Source organism: Lottia gigantea, assembly GCF_000327385.1.
Source record: "Lottia gigantea unplaced genomic scaffold LOTGIsca_142, whole genome shotgun sequence".
Taxonomy (NCBI): Eukaryota; Metazoa; Mollusca; class Gastropoda; family Lottiidae; genus Lottia; species Lottia gigantea.
In genome coordinates this window covers 474,852-496,249 of record NW_008707655.1, presented here as the reverse complement: position 1 = coordinate 496,249, position 21,398 = coordinate 474,852, and the positions used below count along the sequence as shown (strand labels likewise).

Below are 21,398 nucleotides of genomic sequence, written 5' to 3'. Positions count from 1 at the left end.
TAATTTAAGCCAAATTAACTCCCGGTGATTAAATGGTATATATACCCGCCTTCTGTTTTGAAATTACGTTAGTATATCGAATTTAAACGATTGACTTAATGATAATATGGTATCTGTAGGTCTCTAGGTCAGTGGCGGAGCCAAAGGGGGGAGGGGCAGATTGGGGCAGCCGCCCCCCTCCTCGCAGCCCCGAAAGCAAGTTTTTCGGGCACAAACTAGGTTAGAAATTCGGGCAATCTTAGATATTTCGTTGCTCTGATCCATTTATGTTTCGCTAGTTGTTGAGACGTTTATGGACACGTCGGGCCAGGGGCACAAGAGCATATGTTTTTTGCACATCTCCAGCAAAATTGAAATTGATCACCTTTAAGTTGAACTCTGGGCTAAAGGAAAAGGTCTTCCATTTTGGGGGTTTAATTATAGTCTTGAACATATGTAAAGAGTCTTCAGAAGTACTAGAAGCATACAAAAATACTCCAAACTAGGAATTTTACACACTTTTTATATATATATATCACAGAGTATTTTAAATTGACGAGTCTTAATTTTAACATTCAATCGCTGATAATTCTAGACACACATGGATTTGAAGGCTCATATTTCGACTGTAAGCTGTAGACACTATTACTGATTGGCTTAGCTAAAAGAATTCCAGTTTCTGAGACTATTATGATTGGTCAAAAAAAAAAAAGAAATGGCGCATCTGTCCCTTAACTTTTGAAAAAAATCAGTTAAAATTAAAGAAATCATTATACGTCTTACTTTTTCCGCATGTGACTTGTAGCAACTGTAATCGCATGGTTGCAAATCCATTCCCTTTGACGACAATATCCAGTTGATTACGAACCTACGTAATTCTGTCGAGTACTACTGGGTACATAAGTAAATACGTATGGTTCTTACATGGAAATAACACATTACGAACGTAGCTCACAGCCATTTTGAATCACTATTTCGACTTAAAAAGTCGAATTTTTAATAAGGCTATTTAATTTCAACCAAACCTTCAAATCTCATTTACAGACTACGAAATGATTATAAATGCAGACCTAATTTATTTTAAAATTCGACTTATTTAGTCGAAGAAGAGATTCAAAATGGTTGTGAACTACGTTCGTGTGTGATATTGCTTATGTTGCTTATGTATCTTGTTGTACTCGAAAGAAGAACATGAACAGCGACAGTTTCCAGTCGTGCAGTTGTTAAAAATCCAGTTGCTTACAGAATCTTTCAGTCGTCTGAATCGACATATTAGTTATTGTTGTTACTTTAAATTCACTCATTTATTTTTTTTTTATTTATTTATTTTTTTTTTTTTTTGTGAAAAATGTATGAATTTGAGGAATCTTCCTTGTATGTATATCACGTATTTCACGTCAAAAATTGCGAGAAACAAGGAAGGAAAAACCCTATGTTATACAAGTATATAGGGCTAAATCCGGATCACGTGATATGACGAAAAAACCTGAAAACCTATATATTATGCATACTGCTATTTTGAGTTCATAGATGAGTAGAGAGAAGTTATATAAGACATTTTGAGGTTAGTATTGCTTTAGTGGGACATTATAACCTGTAAGACGGCATTTTCAATAGGAAAAGAGATTAATTTTAGATGTGAGTCTAATTTCTATACAGGACGGCTACAATGGTATGTTATTGAAAATTGCAATTGTTACATATATTGAGATGGATGTGACAAGTCGTGTATTCTTGTCGCCGTGGATCAAGTCTATATTTTAAGGTTTGTAATTTAATAACCAATTATTTAAATATAAGGTGAAAGGAAGAGTGGACGCATGCTTCGTGAAACATTCCCGAGATTACGTCGTCATTTTCTGTGGGTCAGCAAATCTGTCGCATCGTCTGCTATATAAAATATCATTATAAACCTTATGGGATGGGTCGTACTTATTTCTAAATGATATTTAGTCTCTGACACCCAGATCTTTCGTCGAAGCTTCGCGTAGACAAAGAAGGACTGGATGATAGAGGCTAAAAGATAATTCAATCAGACGAATCGACGACGAAAGATTTGCTGACAATGTCGTGACGCGTGTGACTAAGTTTGCTACCCACAGAAAATTTCGATGCTCCATTAATCAGTTTACGAAATACATTTGGCTAAACCTTTATTTTAAAAACAAACTTGATCACACTTGGCTGTATTCAAAACACTTCAATGTGAGGAACAAGGTATTATTTACTACCGGAAATGCCGCATCTGTCCCTTTAAGTTGGTATATTTATATAGATATGGTGTACAAAGGGCGTTAGTAGCAATAAGACATATTATGAAAAGATTCTATTTTAATCCGAATGTTTATCTTGGCCTATTGTCACATTTCCACCTAATGTGCTCAGTTCAAATGGTATTTAAAGCAATGATTCGTGAGTTTTGTCGTACTTTGTGATGTCAGTATATACCATCTTATCTTCTAAATTGAAGAGTGCTCAAATTGAATATCTAGGTCTATATTATAAGAGCTTAATTCACTTTTGTATAATTGTGTAATTGTATAATCAATGTTTGTTATTGCATATGTATTTCAGAAACAGATACAAAAACAACCAGAATGTTACGTTACATTGTAATTCTCATTACATACGGATGTTTGGTGAAATGCAATAGATGTCGACAAGTAGATGAAACTCGAGTAGATTGTTCCCATCTCAACTTAGTTCGTGTTCCAAAAAACCTTCCCGTAAACATCACCCAACTGGATTTGAGTTACAACTCCATAACAATTCTATATAACGGGGATTTTAAACATTTGAATCGACTTCAAATTCTATATCTCGGTGAAAACCCTCTCACAGCTATACAGAGTTCAGCTTTTGAAGGTTTATTGAGTCTACAGTCGTTGTTAATGATTGGACATAAATTGAATTATACTGCTGATGCGCTACCAGATGATGTGTTTGAACCCTTGAGATCTTTGGTAACTCTCGCCATCAGATCGGATATTAATAGATTTTCAGGAAAATACCCAGTCATTCGAGATATACCTTTTGGAAAATTGACAAACCTACTCGATCTCAACATAGACACTACACCGTTTATTGTTTTTGGATCTGAATTTTCAAATATGAAGAAACTACAAACGTTAAAAGTCGGCAATGAGGGCGATTTTCAAGCCGGATTATCACAAGTCACGAATGTAACATTTACTAATTTCTCAGCAACTGTCGAAACAATAATCTTTGATGGTTGTATATTGACATTATTCGAATCTGGATCATTGTTACCTTTTCCTTCCTTAAAAACGTTTCAGTTACATAAAGTTCAGTTTGGAGCTGGTTCTATAAACGACATTATTAATGCTTTATACGTCTACGAAGGAAAGAATATGTCAACCATATCTATACATTATTTGAGCACAAAATCCGGGTACGTCTCACAAGATAGCCGAATAACAGGTCATATACTAGCAAATATTTGCGTGGAAAATCTGCATCTGATAAATGATTATCTGGTAGAATTTGATTTAGATAGCTTTATTTTATATCCGGCGTTGATTACAAAATGTATAAAATCCATTGAATTACAAGACAATGCGCTTACTGGTAAGTTCTCTAAAATAGGTTTATTTCTATTATGGCGACTTAAAAATTTAGAGATATTGAATTTGTCGACGAAGGTGAAGTATGGAACAGGTTATTTGGATTCTTTTGTAGGCAAAGACGTTCGGAGTAGTGGTTTTCAAGTGCCAATACCCTATTTTTTACCATCTAAATTGAAATATTTAGATATATCAGGATTATTCGCAGAGCTAGGAGAAGGTATTGATCTATATATATTTGGTGGTGAAAATATGAGATATCTGAATTTTTCTTTTTCTGGACTTAGCAATCTGAACCACTCAATCCGTGGTTTGGAGAATCTCAAACGCTGGACTTAAGTGTAAATAACCTAAATCTGTTGAATTCAGATTTCTTCCAAGATTTTCCCAACTTGAAAACTCTAAGACTGTCCAGATGTTTTTTAGACAATAACTTTATGTTTCAGCACGGGAAAAGGCTTTTTACCCCACTAACAAGACTAAATTTTCTAGATCTTTCTCAAAATGATTTGGTGTTTTTGTCAGATGACATATTTGAGTCACTTTTTAATATAGTGGAAATTATTTTAACAGACAACAAGCTGATCCGAATCCCGGACGTGAGTTCATTGAATCATCTGCAGAACTTATATTTCGGGCATAATTCCTTGACCACATTGAATCAAGCTACGAGACAGATGCTCGAGAGAACATCAACGGCCAATTCGAACTTCAGCCTTTCTATTTATGGCAATACCTTTTCATGTTCCTGTTCCTCTATCGAACTTATTACGTGGTTAAATGGAACTTTAGTTGGACTGGATGGTCGTAATTATACATGTATTGGTGAAGATGGTGACTTGACGACCACAGCTTCAATGTTTGAAGATCTGGTATCCATCAATCGACGATGTCGCTCATCATTTTGGTTGAACATAGCTCTCTGTTGCTTCTTCATTACCATCGTTGGTATCATATCCACTTTTGTATTTGCCAAAAATCGGATGAAGATTCGTTTGTTTCTATATAGGCTGCTAGGGCACAATATTTGTCCGAGAGAACGACATGAATTTAGATATGATTTGTCTATTTTTCACGATGAAAGCGATTACTGCCTTAGATTTGTACTCAGAGAATTACAAAACGAACTTGCTACTGCAAGAGGGATCAACGTTAACTTAGGTTTTGCGCATGGTGGACACAATACTCACTTTGCCGTTGCTGAAGATATTCGTGATAGTTGGAAAATCGTTTTAATAATAACACAACAGTTTCTTAATTCTGATATGTGCCTGTTTACTATGTGTACTTGCTTGTCAGCAATTACTTTAACTACGCCAAATAGAATTTTACTTTTTATTGACGGTCGACCAATAATACCTAACAATGTTCACTTTTTTATGGAATCTATTGCAGATGAGAACATTTTCCATGTTGATCTACTAAATCCACTTGGTTCTGAATTTTGGTCAGTGTTTACTAGATGTCTGCTCCGTGAAGAGATCAAAGATTAGTTGAAGGTTGAAGGGGATAAAGTCTTTGGTCGTGGTATTAGATTGAAAGATGGGGGGATTTTGTTGACAATCTCACTGGCAAATTAGTGGCGTTTCTAGGAAACATTAGTTGAGTCCAGTACCGCCCCAAAATGTTCAAAAGAAGTGTATGACTGAAGGTTGAATATTGTATATTGGTGATTGTTACTGTACTGCCAAATATTTTCATTTTAAATGAAAGCCGGCAGTGGGCGTAAATTATCTTGCCTGGCAATCTATCTTTGGTTTTGTTTGAAGGCACTGGAAGAACAGGAAAGAGTTAATAAGTTTCGGGAGGCCAAGAAAAAATCAACAGGTTTCGGGAGAGTAGGAAAGAGCTAATAGATTTTGAGAGAGCAGGAAAGGGTCACACGTTATGGGGGAAAACAGGAAAGAGTCAACAGGTTTCGGGAGAGCAGGAAAGAGTCATCAGATTATGAGAGAGCCGGAAAAAGTCTACAGGTTTCGGGAGAGCAGCAAAGAGTCGACAGGTTTCGGGAGACCAGGAATGAGTCAAAACGTCGCGGGAAAACAGGAAAGGCGAACAGATTTGGGCAGAGTAGAAAAGAGTCAACACGTTGCGGGAGAACAGGAAAGACTCAACAGATTTGGGGAGAGCAGTAAAAAGTCAACAAGTTTCGGCAGAACAGGAAAGGAAACAAATTTTGGGAAAGCAGACAGAGTCAACAAGTTTCAGATTGTTGGTTATGGAACAGCTGCTATCTATTACTGCTGTTTGGGTAGAACTAGAAAGTAAACAATTGATCAGACAAAAATATTTTATTTTACATAAATGTTACAGAACAGATTTAAAACCAAAAGCTAAAATATTTTTTACATTGTGTTGTTAAATGTATTGTAGAATAACCCAATGTTTCTATACTTGCGCATTGACTATCAATGGTGCCAAATAGGGACTGTGTCGAATACCAAAAGAAAATTCTGGTTGTTTCCTCTTGTGGCCCCAAACCTGAAATAAAGCAATTATGAAAATTTAACTTTTTTAAAAGGCTTTCTAAACTTTGTAAGTGTCTCAGAGGCATGTAAAATGAATACACTTTCTTCGAGCTACTGGGGTTAAAAAGATTCTTTCAAATCGTCTAGAATGGGACTGAGAGTGAGTCATCATTTGGTTCAGTTATAAAAGTTTCTCACAATTGACTTACAATTTCTGGTGAATGTGCTCCGGGACCAGGTTTCCTGGTAGTATCTCCAGGCATCATATTTCTACTGGTCATGCTGTATAAAGGAGCTTTGCACTTGACAATACTGGGATCTGTGGTGTTGTAGGTACCCGGGCCAGGGGTCTGAAAAATACAAAAATAATAGTGTGCAAATCTGGAAAATCATTAATCTTAGCTTCAAGTTAGTAACCTATAGCGTACATGAAAATAAAGCACACATGGCACGACTTAGAATTGAATGAATGAATGAAGGGTTGAATGAATGAATATGAATGAACGAATATGAATGAATGAATGCAGTGAAAGAATGAATGAAAAATATTGTATCAAACTTACTCGAGCCATATCTTCAGAGAAGCTTCCAGTCGTTTGCCTTCCAGATAAAGTGTAACATGGAGCTTGGCGTTTACCACTGAGAACCGTGGTTCCAATCATGTTAGGTAAGGTATAGCTGTTGGCTGCAGGCGAATTATCTGACTTCCTGTGTCTAGGGCGGTTTCCAAAGCTGTAAGCAGGATGTCGGAAATTGGCTGAAGGCCCAGAACTTTCAGGACTGTAAGAACCAGGTCCAGGAGTTTTGAAGACTGTACCATGTTCTTGGCGGCTGTACAAAGAGTAATGAGGAGTACCATCCTTGCCACTTCGGTATATCTTAGGATCAGGATAATAACATGGACCAGGGCTGCAGTCATCTCGGTATCGACCATGCCTCACACCAAATGAATAAGCTGGATTTTTGTTGTGAGAACTTCTTGGATCGTGAGTTTGTAATCCAACAAGACTGGGAAGTCCATAACAAGGTCCTGGACTGCTATACATAGCAGCAATAGGACCTCGTGGTTTTGTATAGTTGTACACCATTTTGTATGCTAAAATTGAAAAAAAGATAAGCTAAATTGACTAAACTAATTGCAAATATGCTATAAACTTTATTAAGAGACGTTTAAAGTCAAATTCATACAAGTAAAAAATTGCAAAATATTCAATGAAGATTTTGTTTAAAAGTGAACACATAGGCTATTATTTAAAAAGGTCAAATTTTGCATTAAGCTTAATAATTTTTAATTTAATGAAGTTTTTCAATTAAAAAAATCATTAGAAATAAATTAAAGTTACCTTTGTACAGCTACTGCGAACTTGAAGCCTGTCCGACACGCTGACAATATAGTTGCTAATAGAAACCAAATGGTGCTTAGAATTTGCGTAAAATTTGGAAAGTATAAAATCACATAAAATATTATACCCGAAAATATGTTCTTAGTTGCAAATTTTAAAAAAAAAAATGTATGACGGCAAAGCGCTTAAAACACGAAACTTTATGAATACTAAAATTATGTCTTTAGCTTTGCGTACGGGATAACGTCAAAAACTTTAAACTGATTATGACGTCATAGTAAAGAAATTGTAATAACGTTATATTTTTGGTGTTTGTGAATGCTTTTCAATGCATTTGACATAACTTAGAAGGATATTGAAGGCCCCTAGACGAATATTCAGCGTTTCCCCTGCACTAATGCCTTACTTAAAAAATAATTACTTAATATCAGTGTTGTTTTGGTCTACATGTATCCATTTGAATTATTATAAACATCTACTGCATACAACCATAATATCAAAAATATCTATTGAGGGTGGAGTTATGGGAATATACTATCTTAATATTATTATAAAGGAGAAAGCTCACTGCATTTTACTTGGATACTTGGAGTTTTAAGAGCCAAGAACCTCAAGGGTAATCTTGCACGATTACTTTACTTCGTTTCCCATAGGATATTTCGAGTTTTCTCCCTTGGACTGTACCCCGTGCGATTTTGTCACAGCTTTTATTGAACTTTTTATTGTGACTATTCTCATTTTATTTCTCTGTTCATTTGCACCTGTTTGGGGAATGAAGACGCATGTATTTTCAGTCTGTTCAGTTTCTGTCAAACGCAGGCGCCATTCTAATTAAACCAACCAAACGTACTAGCCAAACCATCTTTCAATATAATATTGTGAAACCAGGGTCCCAAACGAACCGCCGTATAAACCTTATGGCTACCGTTCGATATATATTGTAAAACTTGGGTCCTGAACGAACCGCCATATAATTCATAAAAACCCTAATAGGTACAGTTGGGTGTACTGGCTCAGCTCGCTAACCTGACGGCCCAGGGTTAAAAAAAGGCATAGGTTGAGATAAAACCTTCGCATTTTCTTACCCAGCTCCCCCTTGTCAATGATGTAGGTAAGAGGGGCTGACATGGAAAAAACGTCCACATTCGTTCGGATAGGACAATGAACCGAGGTCCCGTGACCTACAGACTGTGCATGTTAAAGATCCCTCGAGAGTTGGGAATAGAAAAAGAGCAGGCAAATGCCGCTGTCCTGGCAAATTTCCTTTCATTGGAAATTTCCTCGGGCGTTGCCCGTCTTCATTAGATCACATAGTGCAGAAAAGTAGGACGTAAAAGTCCATTCATTTCAGTTCATTTTTACAGTTGGGTGCAATATAATCAAACCAGGGTCCTAAATTAACCACCGCAAAACCTTGTTGGCTACCGTTTGATATATTGTAATAAAGGGTCGTAAACTAAAAACCAGGTACTACAGAAAACCTCGGTTTACCTTTAGTTCTAGTCTGTGGTATCAGTTTCTGGTGTCAGCCAACCAACCGTCCTAAACAAACCACCGTAGACAAAATTTATTGGCTACAGTTCGAAATGATTTTGCAATTTTGTCTTAAACGAACCACCGTATAAACCTTATTAGCTATATGTATAGGCCTAGATTGGTGTATAACAGTATGGTCTAATAACACACTGTAATAGTAATATAGCACTCAATAGCTAGTATTAGACCGAGGTATTATCTCGAGGACGAAAACAATCAATATGTGACTAACTACGCGACTGTCACCAATGTAAAGAAAATATAACGGTCACATGATATTGAAATGATGTCCTATAAGCCGTTACTATGTGATATTGTTTATCGTTTCCTAAGCGATGGCCTGTTTGTGTTAGACATTATTTTTTACGGTTATTATAATCGGTGTATAGACGGGCCGTTATAAAAGTTTAAAAGCTAAAAACAAAAAAAGGTGAGTGTATTTCACTTTGTATAGTTGTTAACGTTACAATTAATGTTATTCCTTACGTACCAGTTTCGCTTTTTATAGAAAATAGAAAATGTAAAGAAACGAAAGAAGATCTCAAACTTTTAGTGAGATCACAATGACATACTCGATAAGCTCATCTTAAATAAAATGGTAGACCAATATAGATAAGATCATAAATTAGTCATATTGGACTTATATTTAGCCAATTAATGAATAAAGGTTGTGATACATGTAAGAATTTCTTCTTTGCTCTTGGAATTTTCTTCACAGCACCTGTTCGAACTAGACCCCCCCCTCCCTCTTCCCCTCTCCCTCTTCCACTTGTACCTAAAGCTTCCCCCCCCCCCCCTCCTCTCCCAAAATGAGCACAAATATAAGAAGATAATATTTCCAAATGATTAGACAATTACTATACAACTTCTTTGACTTAGTGAGTTGTTAACTAGGGTTCAAGCAGCATATAGGTTAAAATGGTGGGCCTACCCCTCGACATATTCTTCAAAGCAAGTGTAAGAGCTAGATCCAAAAAAATGGAGGCCTTGTGTGCTACAGGCTGTGAACATGAAATATTTCAAAACTTTCCCTCATCGCAAACTGCACGGCATTGCCCGTTTTCAATAACCCAATTATAGGTGCACGTAAAACTCCATTTATTTCATTTTATTATACGCCCACATGAAGTCCATCCCTTAATACTCGTAAACACTCTAGAAGACACAATTTTTGACAGATTTTCACAAAACTTGTTGTAAGTGTTTGTAATCACCCAAGGATGAACTCTATTGAAAATCAGAAAAATCAAAAAATATTTAGTATGAGTTATTGCCCTTGTTCTTGAAAACATTTTCAATTTTTAGCTCTTAAACACTAAGAGGCACGATTCTTGCCGGATTTTGGCAAAACTTGGTGAATATTATTCAATATCGCACCAAAAAGTGTATAACTGAAGGTTGAATATTTCATACTGGTGATTGTTACTGTACTGCCAAATATTTTTATTTAAAATCAAAGATTCCAGTGGGCGTATATTATCTTGCCTGCCAAGCTATCTTTTCATTAAATTCCTCTTTCAGAAAGATGAGTTGGACACCAACTGTGCCAAGAGGGCCCATAGCGGCCATGTACAACAGCCCTGGTCCTCAATATGGTCTACCAGGTTTGGTGGGCATTGAAAAACATGATCCTAGAAGTGTTCATAATAAATATCCAGCTCATTCTTTTGGTATAAAGCATGGTAAAGTCCGTGATGACTGTGGACCTGGTCCTGCATACATGTTATCCAACCAGATTTATAGAGACGGAATTGTTGGTACACCAAAATATTCCCTGTATGGTAGACCAAAAGATCAGACACAGTTCTTTACTCCTGGTCCGGGTGCCTACAAACCAGAAGGTGCTGGAGATGGATCCAAACCTGTAGCTCCTAAATATTCTTTTGGATCCAGACATAAAACAAGAAAAAATGACAACAGTCCAGGTTTGCACTTTTTCAAATTTGAATATATTTTTTTGATATGAAAAGAATATATCTTAAAAATACAGCTGTGTAAACTCCCAAAAATTGATGCTGAGTTGACTCACACAGTCGAGGAACTGCATCAGGTTAAGCATGCACACAATCATTAAAAAAATGACACCTTTTACATTGAAGAGGTTTTCTAACTTTTTATGTGTAATGAGGACACTGTCATTATGGATTTGCACCATTCTCATTTTCAATGGAACGTCTGGTTCCTGCAATTCTACTAAAACCAACTGTTTTATGATGTATTGACGTCTGCAAACACTTAGTTTTAGTTGAACTACAGGAGTCACAGATGCCCAATTGAAAATGGATATGGTGCAAATTGATGCTACCCTGATATACATAAAAAGTTAAGAAAACCCTTTAAAACTCTGTTTACGCTATTGGCACACAACCTTATTTTTTCATGGCAAATCTTTTATGTATGCCCCTTGTGATCAAGCGTAAAAATTTGTTGGTTATTTTAATCGTTGTGATCAGGTGAAAAAATATGCTCGTACTGCCCTAGCATAAAGCATAACTTATTTAATAAATACATGCAGTAATGAGAAAGTTTTATTTCAGGACCCAATTCTTACAATCTTCCATCAATGTTAGGCCCAACCAAACAAGGGGGTAAAGTCCAATTACCAATCTACTCTTTAACTGGTAGAAGTAAAATTGGTAGTTTCCATGAAGATTTACAAAAAGTAGGTACATGTGTATAATGTCAAAAGTTGTCAAAAATAGTTTTACATTTAGTGAAAGTTTTGAACATACAATTCTTTTCAGATATTTTTTTGTGGTTACCAGATTTTTGCAGATGGGTAGGGCCTTGTATTATAAGCTGATGGATCTGCTAATGTTTTTGTGCAACATAAAAGCCTAAAGCACATGTGTACCAAGTTTACAGACTTTATAGTCTATTTTGTGCTTCACCAGAGACCAGTTCTTTTACATCCAACTTTTCTGTTTGGTCTAAAGACGATTGGTAATGTCATGCACTACCAACTGTCGAGAAGTTAGCCTGTAGCACAGGCCTCGGACAAGCATCACTGATTGAGTTGAAACCGAGTTGGGGAAATCAGGTTGAAAAAGCTGGGAATGAATCCTGAATCTTAAGGCAACTGTCTAGATCACTGAACCACTTTGGCTCCTCTGTTTGCTATTTGGTATTTTAATCTCCCTTGGGTATGTCTCTATTTAAAGTGTCCACAAAGATATTAATGCTATTTAGAGTGTCCACAAAGATTTAAAGCTATTTTAGAGTGTTCACAATGTTAATTATGTTATTTTGACATGATTTATTACAGACACCTGGACCAAGTCACTATGGTTCAGTAGATCCTGGTGTGTATAAAGTAAGATCACCAGGTTACAGTATGACCAGTAGAAATAACATGCCTGGTGATTCCACACAGAAACCAGGACCTGGTGTCTACAGTCCAGAAAATGTAAGTAGCCATTTTGTTTTATTCAAATTTCATTACCACAAAGTTTATGACTAATCAAATCGTCCCCATGTAAAATTGTGACTTGAAACAGATCTTATTCACCCCTCGTTTTGGAGACAATGAAAGTGAAGTTCATAACACAAATTACATCATCCATTGATAAGATGGAGGAATACCCTATATGATGTCACTAATACCCAATCAACAGCAAGGAGGCGTTAAAGATGTCAAGGTGGCGATTTTACTGCGTTGACACCATTGCGTTATGAGCCTCGTTCTGGATTCAATATGGCCGATCCATGAATAAGGTCTATTGTACAGAGGTTTTCAACTTTTGATAAGTTTCATTAAAAAAAAAACTTTAATGGAACTGCAGACATAACATAAATGGTGTAGAGGGATTATGATGATGTGACTAAACTACACAAATATCCATATATATATATCTGGGTTTGGAAAATCCCCATGAAACAGGGTCTAGTTTTTCAGTCTCTACACCAGCCGAAAACTATCAAAATAGCTATCAGAGTCTGGAATAGAATCAGATGTTTCGGAGTAATCTTCAAAGATTGTGTTTTAATGCATCTACCATATTTAAAACTTTAAAAAACTTGCTGGTAATGTGGTATACTTTATAAGTCTTAATAAAACGTCTTTTGTTTTCCAAAGATGAAGCAGCATAGAGGATTTTCATTTGGAATCAGACATTCACAGTATGCAGGAAATTTTTTCCCTGCTGATGAAAATTGAACATAATGTATGAATTTCAAATTTATTTTTTTTATTTATTATTATTATTAGGCTAGCCTTATTTTATGCTTATATGTACATTATATTAGCGACTCTTATTAAAGAAGGGTTTATACATTTTATTTTGCTTTCAGGTTTATAATTAATACTTTTTAGATTTTTTATTTTAATATACACCCTAATTTAGTGTTTATTTTAGTGTGTTTTTTTTTAAAGTATGAAAATCTAAAATCGAAATAAGCTTTTGACTAGGCAGTCTATGCTCAAGGAAGGTTATTTTTAAACAAACTGATTATTCCATTCCAAATTTTTGACATAACAATTAAGTTCAAATTTGAAAAATCTCTATCCCAAGTATATTAAATTAAAGATATACTACCTCTTAGGATGACCAAAAAATTGAAATTTTAAAATTTGGTCAAAATGAGTCTTCATCAGTTGACCAAGTTTGAGACTTTATATTTTATGTCCATTATAAGAGGTAGTATCCCTTTAAGATATACAGTTACTTTTATTATTAATTTCAAAATTTTGCAAATGCAATTTGTTTTTCAATTTTTTTGTACACAAAAAATTAGAATTTTTCATGGTAGTGACATTTTGTTTGCTTTTAGAAATTTGCACAAATTTTTTCAGCTTATTACTGTAATAAGCTTACTGAAGTATAGACGACTTCAGAAAGCTTTTGATACAGAACATGCATTAGATTTAATAACAAAGAAGATTCATTTGATAACATAAGAAAATTAACTTTTTGTTGAGCAACTCATTACTTATCAATTGATAAAAAAAAATTGTTTTTATTATTACATTTCTTAAAACTTTATCATCAACATATGTGTCATTATTATTACTTATCACCATAATTATATCCTTCTTACTTTCGAAAGATGTATCTCCATAATGATATCCTCATAAATTTCAGTAATTTTATCTCCATAATGATATTGTCATTAATGGTTACTTCCAATATGCCATCACCATAATGATAATAATATCATCATTACTTTAATTAATATCATCACAATAATGAAATCATCATTACTTTAAATAATATTATCCTTACTTTCTATATTGTTATCACAATAATGATATCCTCATAACTTTCAGTAATTTTATCACAATAATGAAATCCTCTTTACTTTAAATAATAAAATCACAATAATGATATCCTCCTTACTTTCTATATTATCACAATAATGATATCCTCCTTACTTTCTATATTATCACAATAATGATATCCTCCTTACTTTCTATATTATCACAATAATGATATCCTCCTTACTTTCTATATTGTTATCACAATAATGATATCCTCCGCACTTTCAATAATATTGTCATGGTAATGAAATCCTTTACTTTCAATTATCTTATCTCCATACTGATAAATTGATATTTTTTGTAGTAATTTTATCACCATAATGATATCCTCATAACTTTCAGTAATTTTATTACAATAATGAAATCCACTTTAAATAATAAAATCACAATAATGATATCATCAATACAAATTTACCAAGGTGATGACATCCTTGTTATTTTCAATAATATTATCACAATAATGATATCACCTTAATACTTTTAATAATATTATCACCTTTATGATATCCCCATATCCACTTCAATATTATTATAACCATTATGATATCGCAGTTAAAAAATATCCCTATAATCTTGTAATGTAGATTTTTAAATGTTTCCAATTTATATTTTTGCCCCGTTATATTTGTAGCACCTGTAGAAAATGAACCCATCCATGAATAGAATTGTGAACTTCTTGAACTTTTTTTTTTTCAACTATAGATTAGAATAATTTCAACAAATATGATCTTTATCAATTTCTCAATTATTTTCATTTATGAAATAATCATTTAATATAAGTTCAGATCAAATAAATGAATGTTTGTAATCAGTCGATACGCATTGTATTGTGATATAATTTATTGATATAATACATGTAATTTATATATATTTGTTGATAACAATTTGATTTATATTTAGATAATTTTCAGTACATTATTTTCTTGCCTGATCAGTCTTGCTTCTAACATTGCATTTTGTAGACAAAACAGAAATTGGGGCCAAAAATTAGTTTTGAGTGAGATCAGGCTCTTTTCATCTGGTAAGCTCAGAAAAATGGTGGTCAGGAGTCTATTATAGTGTTGTTGATCATTCTTCATTATTGAAGTCAACCCTTTCTGGAAAGAATATTGTCATGAGGTTGGGTCAACAACCAGCAGGTCAATTTCACAATGTCAAGCTATCACGAATTTTGTACTTATACCTTGACTGCAATAGTCACCTTTATTGTATCATAAAGTTTGTAAATAAAGCGTTTGATTGGATTCTATGCCAGCGAATACAGCCAATCAGAGGCCTCGATAGAAAGTCTGTGAACACACAGCCATAATGTGTACAGCCTTTCTGTCAAGGGCATTGATTGGCTGTATTTACTGGCGTAGAATCCAATCAAATCGCTGCATTCTGTGATACAGTAATAGTGGCTTTTGCAGTCAAGGTATAAGTTCTTAATAGCTTGACATTGTGAAGATGTCAGTTGGCAGATGAAGTCAGGTCCAAGAAGCCAAAGTTATTAATATCTGATCAGCCAAGAAAATAATAGAATTATGCTCATCTTTTTCTAAATGCAAAGTATTAAAATCGCACTTTTTTCTTTATAGGTTTGGAGTCATAGAAAAAGAGAACCAAGTTTTTCATTTGGTATACGTCATAGTCCCTACACTGCTCCACTTATTGTTGATGTTAAGGATTAAGGATTAAGGATAAGTTTCGGATTTTGAATTTTTCATTGATATATGGATTTATTATAACTTAGCCAGATATTTATGAAACTTTTGATTTTGAAAATTGATGCACATTTGTATATTTTTTAATTGTTTTTTTTTTTTGGATAAATAAAATTTCTGTTGAATATTAATGATATAGTACTGTTTATATGTTAAAAGTGGTGTTGGTATATAATATTCATCCAGGTTAATGCTGTTTCATACTAGTTTCTTTTATGTATATTTAAATCTAAAATTAACCCTATTCATGCCAAATCCTTGAAGACCAGTATTTTTATAACTGTGATACATTAAATACTAGTATTATTATTAACCCTTAACTGATGAAGTTGATTTTGTTGAATATGTCATCTTTTGATAGTTCATAAGATATTTTTTTTTAACAGTTAATGAACAATTTTTAAGGTTTAATTGAATTTATACTAATTTTGTTTCTGAGATTTTTTTTCAATTTTCTACAATCTAGCAAATTTTTAGAAAAATTATTTTTGTATTTATTTGAGATTTAAGTTACAATTTTCTACAAGCTAGCAAATTTTTAGAAAAATTATTTTTGTATTTATTTGAGATATAAGTGTCAATTTTCTACAATCTAGCAAATTTGTAGAAAATTATTTTTGTATTTATTTAAGTTATATGTATCAATTTTCTACAATCTAGCAAATTTTTAGGAAAATTATTTTTGTTATCAAATTTCAAAAAATTTAGTAAAATCTTAGAAAGATAGTAATAAAAGATAGCTAATTTTAAGTTAAGTAGAGTACCCAAAAGAACAAACGTTAATTAATTGTATAAGCAAAAGTTAAACTGATTAATTTTGATGTTGTTTGAAATATAATGGTCATTGGTAAGAATATATTTGATGAACAATTTAAATCCTAAAAACGAAATGCTAATATTTAGTGCTAAGTGTATTTTATGTTATTTGTGCTAAAAAATTGTCTTTATGTTGTGCTAACTTTTTAATTTTTGATTTTTTATTAAATATATTTTAATTCTACACAATGACAAATTTTATACCAAAAATTTCACAGACCCAAGTGAAAGTCATTTCTGGAAATTCAGATTTGTTTATTGCAGGTTTTTATTCATTTCATTTATCCTTAAAGCAAAGTGCTTTATTTTGTGCTAGCTTTTCAATTCCATGCTTTTTTATTACATATAATCTTATTCTACACAATGACAAATTTTATACCAAAAATTTCACAGATGCAAGTGAAAGTCATTTCTTGAAATTCAGCTTTGTTTAAAGTGCCTCCGCACCATAGTGATTACCAGTTGCCTATGGTTACGAATAATGAAAGTGGTCATGCTTAACGAACTGAACGCAACTCACAACACTGTTACATGACTGCTATTCTCATCCATACGCATTTAATTGTGATGGCTATGGTGTGCAGGCCCCTATAGGTTTTTATTTTTTATAAAATGCATTTTGATAATGACTGCTAAGGTTTATATATATTATGTAAATAGAAAAGTTTTTAGTACCATACAGCATTATGTGATAAAACAGTATTAGAAATTTTCATAATTTTTCTTCATCTCATTGATATTTACATTGCCAAATATTTGCAGACGACAATTTTTCATTGATAATTCCCAACAGGCTTGGCACTTTTATTTAGTTATTTGGAATTCCAAATTATGAAAAGCTCATTGTCTAAGAAAATATCATAGACACTCTCAAAATTCCGGCAACTTATGATATGTAAATCCAAATATCAAAATAATTATTATTTGGTTAAGAAATTTTACCCTGCGAACAGCTCTGAACTTTCAAGTTGTGACATTAACGTTATGTCATATGACTTGTAAAAGTCACTTCACCAGTCCAATTGGGCATGTATGGCATAATTATGTTGCCATTAGAGAAGCTGCTAGTATAAGTATATCAATGACATACAATATGAACTCAAAAGTAATATTAAACAAATTACCTTGTTATCTTGGTTTGCAGAAGGCATGGTACCGAAATATCAGTCAGATGAACAAACTGTTATTAAAATTTAAATATCTATTAATATTCATTATAATATATAGTCTGGTTTGAGAGTAATAAAAGGTTTTATAATCAATATACCTTTATTTTATTTACAATATTAATATATTGTATTAGTGTAGTGTATTATTTTTCATGAAGGGGAGGGAGCTCCAGTGGGTCAGTGAGTTGTCCAGGGTTCAACCCAGGCAAATGTCGATAATACATTATGCAAATTATGGGGGTGGCAAAATTTCCCTCATTGAGAACTGCATGGCGTTCATAAGCCCACTTAGATGCAGAAGACTAGGACGTAAAACTCCATTCAATTCCTGTCATATCTTTTTCATGCAGCTTGTAGCCCATGGTACTGCGTCGTAATTGAATCCTTCTTCTTTCAGGTAAACAAACTAGAAATCATTCTGCTCATTAAAATGTCCTTTGAAAAACAACCTTTCAATGTCTTTGAAGAACAAAACAGTTATAGATTAAAATAGGTTGTCTCCCTTGAACACTGAACATTGAATATAAATAACAACACAATATTGAATAGAGGTGAATTTATTAACATTATTGGTAATATAATTCTGCTATAAGCAGGCTAAATACTTCCATGATTATTCTAAACGATGAAATGAACGTTTTGATTAAATATTGTGTTTTTTAAACCAGACACAACATGGTTTAAAAAAATTGATTTCAGTTTTAGACCAGTACATTTCAATTTTAAAGGGACACTACCTCTTAGGATGACCAAAAAATTTAAATTTTTCATCTTGGTTAAAATGAGTCTTTGTTCATAAGTGGATTTACCTGGTGCCATAACTATACTTGATTATTCCATAAAACTAAGATATAATTCATTAAACTAGGTAATTTTGGAACATGCTTAGCTTAAATGGATACATCGTGTTATAGAGAGATTCTATTTTTTAGTCATGACACCTGTTAAGCCCAAGTTTAAGAGACTTTAAATTTTATGTCCATTCTAAGAGGTAGTATTCTGTTAAGGTTCCATTTTCTATTGTCTATTAATTAGTCATGCTATAATCAAGTTGTCTAAGTATTTACTGTAACAATATCACTAGATAGAGCTCAGTTTTAGATATACATATTACTAATTAAGAATTAAACTTTTAATCAGCAATCTAAAAAAAATAATCCCAAATTTTCACAACCAATATAAGGGCTTGTATAGGTTCTACCAATCACATAACATCATCTGTAATAACTATCTAGGCTATATAATATTGATATATTCTGGGAGCCGTGGTGGCTCAGTGAGTTAGACGGTTGCTCGCTGACCTAATGGTCCAGGGTTCAATCCTGGCATAAGTCGAGATAAAACCTTCAAATTTTTAAATGCAGATTCTGCTTGTCAAAGATGCAAATCGGAGGGGCTGACACATTAAAGATCCCTTGACAGTTGTAAAGCAAAAAGAGTTATTTCTCTCATTGCACACTGCATGGCGTTGCCTGTCTTCATAAGTCCAATTAGGTCTAGAAGAGTAGGATGTAAAACTCCATTCATTTCATTTCATTTCCAAAATTACATGGTCAGAAATATTACAACAATAATTGTCAAAATTTCATTAAAATCAGAAGCAAATCTTTGAATACAGAATATTTATTTTTGCGATGAGTATCCAAGTGTTTCAGAATGAGAAAGCTAGACTATAAAATTATATAATTACAATAATGACTCCCTTGAAGTAATATTAAAGAGACAGCTTCGCCATTTTTTGATCAATCATACCTTAGTCTCAGGAACAAGATTTTTTTTAGCTCAGCCAATCAGTAATAATGTTCACAACTCGCTGTCGAAATTTGAGCATTCAACTTCATGTGTCCAGAATTTTCTGTGTTTGAATGTTTAAAAGACCAGTCATCTTTCCTTGAGACTCTGCCACATATAGAAATGACATATTATATAAAATGAAATTCCTAGTTTGGGGAATTTTTGAAAAAAATTGTGCAATTTTTGTACATTTCTAGTATTTCTGAGGATTATTTACATATATTCAAGACCCAAATCAACAACCGAAAAGGCGAATCTGTCCCTTTAAATGAACATGAAGCTAATATATAATAACTACATTGAATATAATAATTCCTCATTTTGACATAGAAATCATACAGTTGGCATTAATATTCAGCCTGACCAAACAATTGATGGTTGAATATACCAACCCCAGTGTCCTTATAAGTAATGTGTTAAATTAAATTTGACCAATGATTTTTATTGAATTGTCAGCTTCAAAACAGTAAGTTACTGATTGTCTTAGAAAAACTTATTTGAAGGGATTGTAAAGAGGTTTTCTTAATTTGTATGTGTATCGGGGACAATGATAGCATCAATTTGCACCATTCCAATTTCCAATCAGACATCTGTGGTTCCTGTGATTCCACTAAATAACAGTGTTTGTTTGATGTCACTCATTGCAAAATAATCACATAGACCCTTCACGACAGATGTCTGATTGAAAATTGGTGCAAATTGTCCCAGATACACATAAAAAATTAAGAAAACCTCTTTACAATCTCTTTACAACGAATGTGGATCTTATCATTATGGGGAAATCAACAAGACAAATGACTCTACAAAATGCATCAATTTTTCCAGTGTTTATTGGGTCATAATGATATCAGATAAAGTTTTCAGTCTTTATTGGGTCATAATGATATCAGATAGAGTTTTCAGTGTTTATTGGGTCATAATGATATCAGATAAAGTTTTCAGTCTTTATTGGGTCATAATGATATCAGATAGAGTTTTCAGTGTTTATTGGGTCTTAATGATATCAGATAGAGTTTTCAGTGTTTATTGGGTCATACGATGTCAGATAGTTTTCAGTGTTTATTGGGTCATAATGATATCAGATAGAGTTTTCAGTGTTTATTGGGTCATAATGATATCAGATAAAGTTTTCAGTCTTTATTGGGTCATAGTGATATCATATAAAGTTTTCAGTATTTATTGAGTCATAATGATATCAGATAAAGTTTTCAGTATTTATTGAGTCATAATGATATCAGATAGAGTTTTCAGTATTTATTGAGTCATAATGATATCAGATAAAGTTTTCAGTGTTTATTGGGTCATAATGATATCAGATAAAGTTTTCAGTGTTTATTGGGTCATAATGATATCAGATAAAGTTTTCAGTATTTATTGAGTCATAATGATATCAGATAAAGTTTTCAGTATTTATTGAGTCATAATGATATCAGATAAAGTTTTCAGTATTTATTGAGTCATAATAATATCAGATAAAGTTTTCAGAGTTTTAACCACATTAACATTACCAAAGTGAATGTTTTTATCAATGGAAAATGGATTCTTAGACTATCATCACTATTTCGAAGCTGATCTTTCAATTCAGACAAAAATTATCGGGTAAATTCGATACTAACGAAGGAACCAAAACTGTACTTATCACCGGTAAAGAAACTTTGTACATTAATAAATGAGACCCAATCACATTGAAGGCTATTTTTAAATAAATGGGCACATTTTTTAACTCTGCATACAGCAAAACACAAA

General features: G+C 33.1%; 3 protein-coding genes across 3 annotated transcripts; 2 read left to right on the top strand and 1 right to left on the bottom strand.

Moving 5' to 3' along the window:
* Nucleotides 1-2,651: 2,651 nt before the first annotated feature.
* Nucleotides 2,652-2,966, top strand: LOTGIDRAFT_68473 (hypothetical protein; the record flags this gene model as incomplete). The annotated part of the gene is made up of 1 exon (XM_009050001.1): nt 2,652-2,966. A coding segment is annotated over one exon (315 nt), but the record flags the coding sequence as incomplete, so codon positions are not given.
* A 2,334-nt stretch (nt 2,967-5,300) lies between these two features.
* LOTGIDRAFT_200481 (hypothetical protein) lies at nt 5,301-7,409 on the bottom strand. The gene is made up of 4 exons (XM_009050000.1): nt 7,375-7,409; nt 6,595-7,127; nt 6,241-6,381; nt 5,301-6,044 (listed from the first exon to the last, which is right to left on the bottom strand). Exons 2-4 carry the CDS (start codon nt 7,117-7,119, stop codon nt 5,952-5,954), a joined length of 759 nt encoding a protein of 252 aa, XP_009048248.1. The 5' UTR covers nt 7,120-7,127; nt 7,375-7,409; the 3' UTR covers nt 5,301-5,951.
* Nucleotides 7,410-9,259: 1,850 nt separating this feature from the next.
* Nucleotides 9,260-16,486, top strand: LOTGIDRAFT_207730 (hypothetical protein). Its single transcript, XM_009049999.1, has 5 exons — nt 9,260-9,340; nt 10,432-10,835; nt 11,448-11,572; nt 12,176-12,316; nt 15,748-16,486. Exons 2-5 carry the CDS (start codon nt 10,436-10,438, stop codon nt 15,838-15,840), a joined length of 759 nt encoding a protein of 252 aa, XP_009048247.1. The 5' UTR covers nt 9,260-9,340; nt 10,432-10,435; the 3' UTR covers nt 15,841-16,486.
* The last annotated feature ends 4,912 nt before the right edge of the window (nt 16,487-21,398 follow it).

Bases quoted from the DNA above. Each gene is read 5' to 3' on its own strand.
- LOTGIDRAFT_200481 (XM_009050000.1), bottom strand. From the start codon at position 7,119: ATGGTGTACAACTATACAAAACCACGAGGTCCTATTGCTGCTATGTAT. The intron at 6,382-6,594 runs GTAAGTTTGATA...TGTATTTTTCAG, and splicing joins TCTCTGAAGATATGGCTCGA to ACCCCTGGCCCGGGTACCTA. The intron at 6,045-6,240 runs GTAAGTCAATTG...GCTTTATTTCAG, and splicing joins GAGCACATTCACCAGAAATT to GTTTGGGGCCACAAGAGGAA.
- LOTGIDRAFT_207730 (XM_009049999.1), top strand. From the start codon at position 10,436: ATGAGTTGGACACCAACTGTGCCAAGAGGGCCCATAGCGGCCATGTAC. The intron at 11,573-12,175 runs GTAGGTACATGT...GATTTATTACAG, and splicing joins TCCATGAAGATTTACAAAAA to ACACCTGGACCAAGTCACTA. The intron at 12,317-15,747 runs GTAAGTAGCCAT...TTTTCTTTATAG, and splicing joins GTGTCTACAGTCCAGAAAAT to GTTTGGAGTCATAGAAAAAG.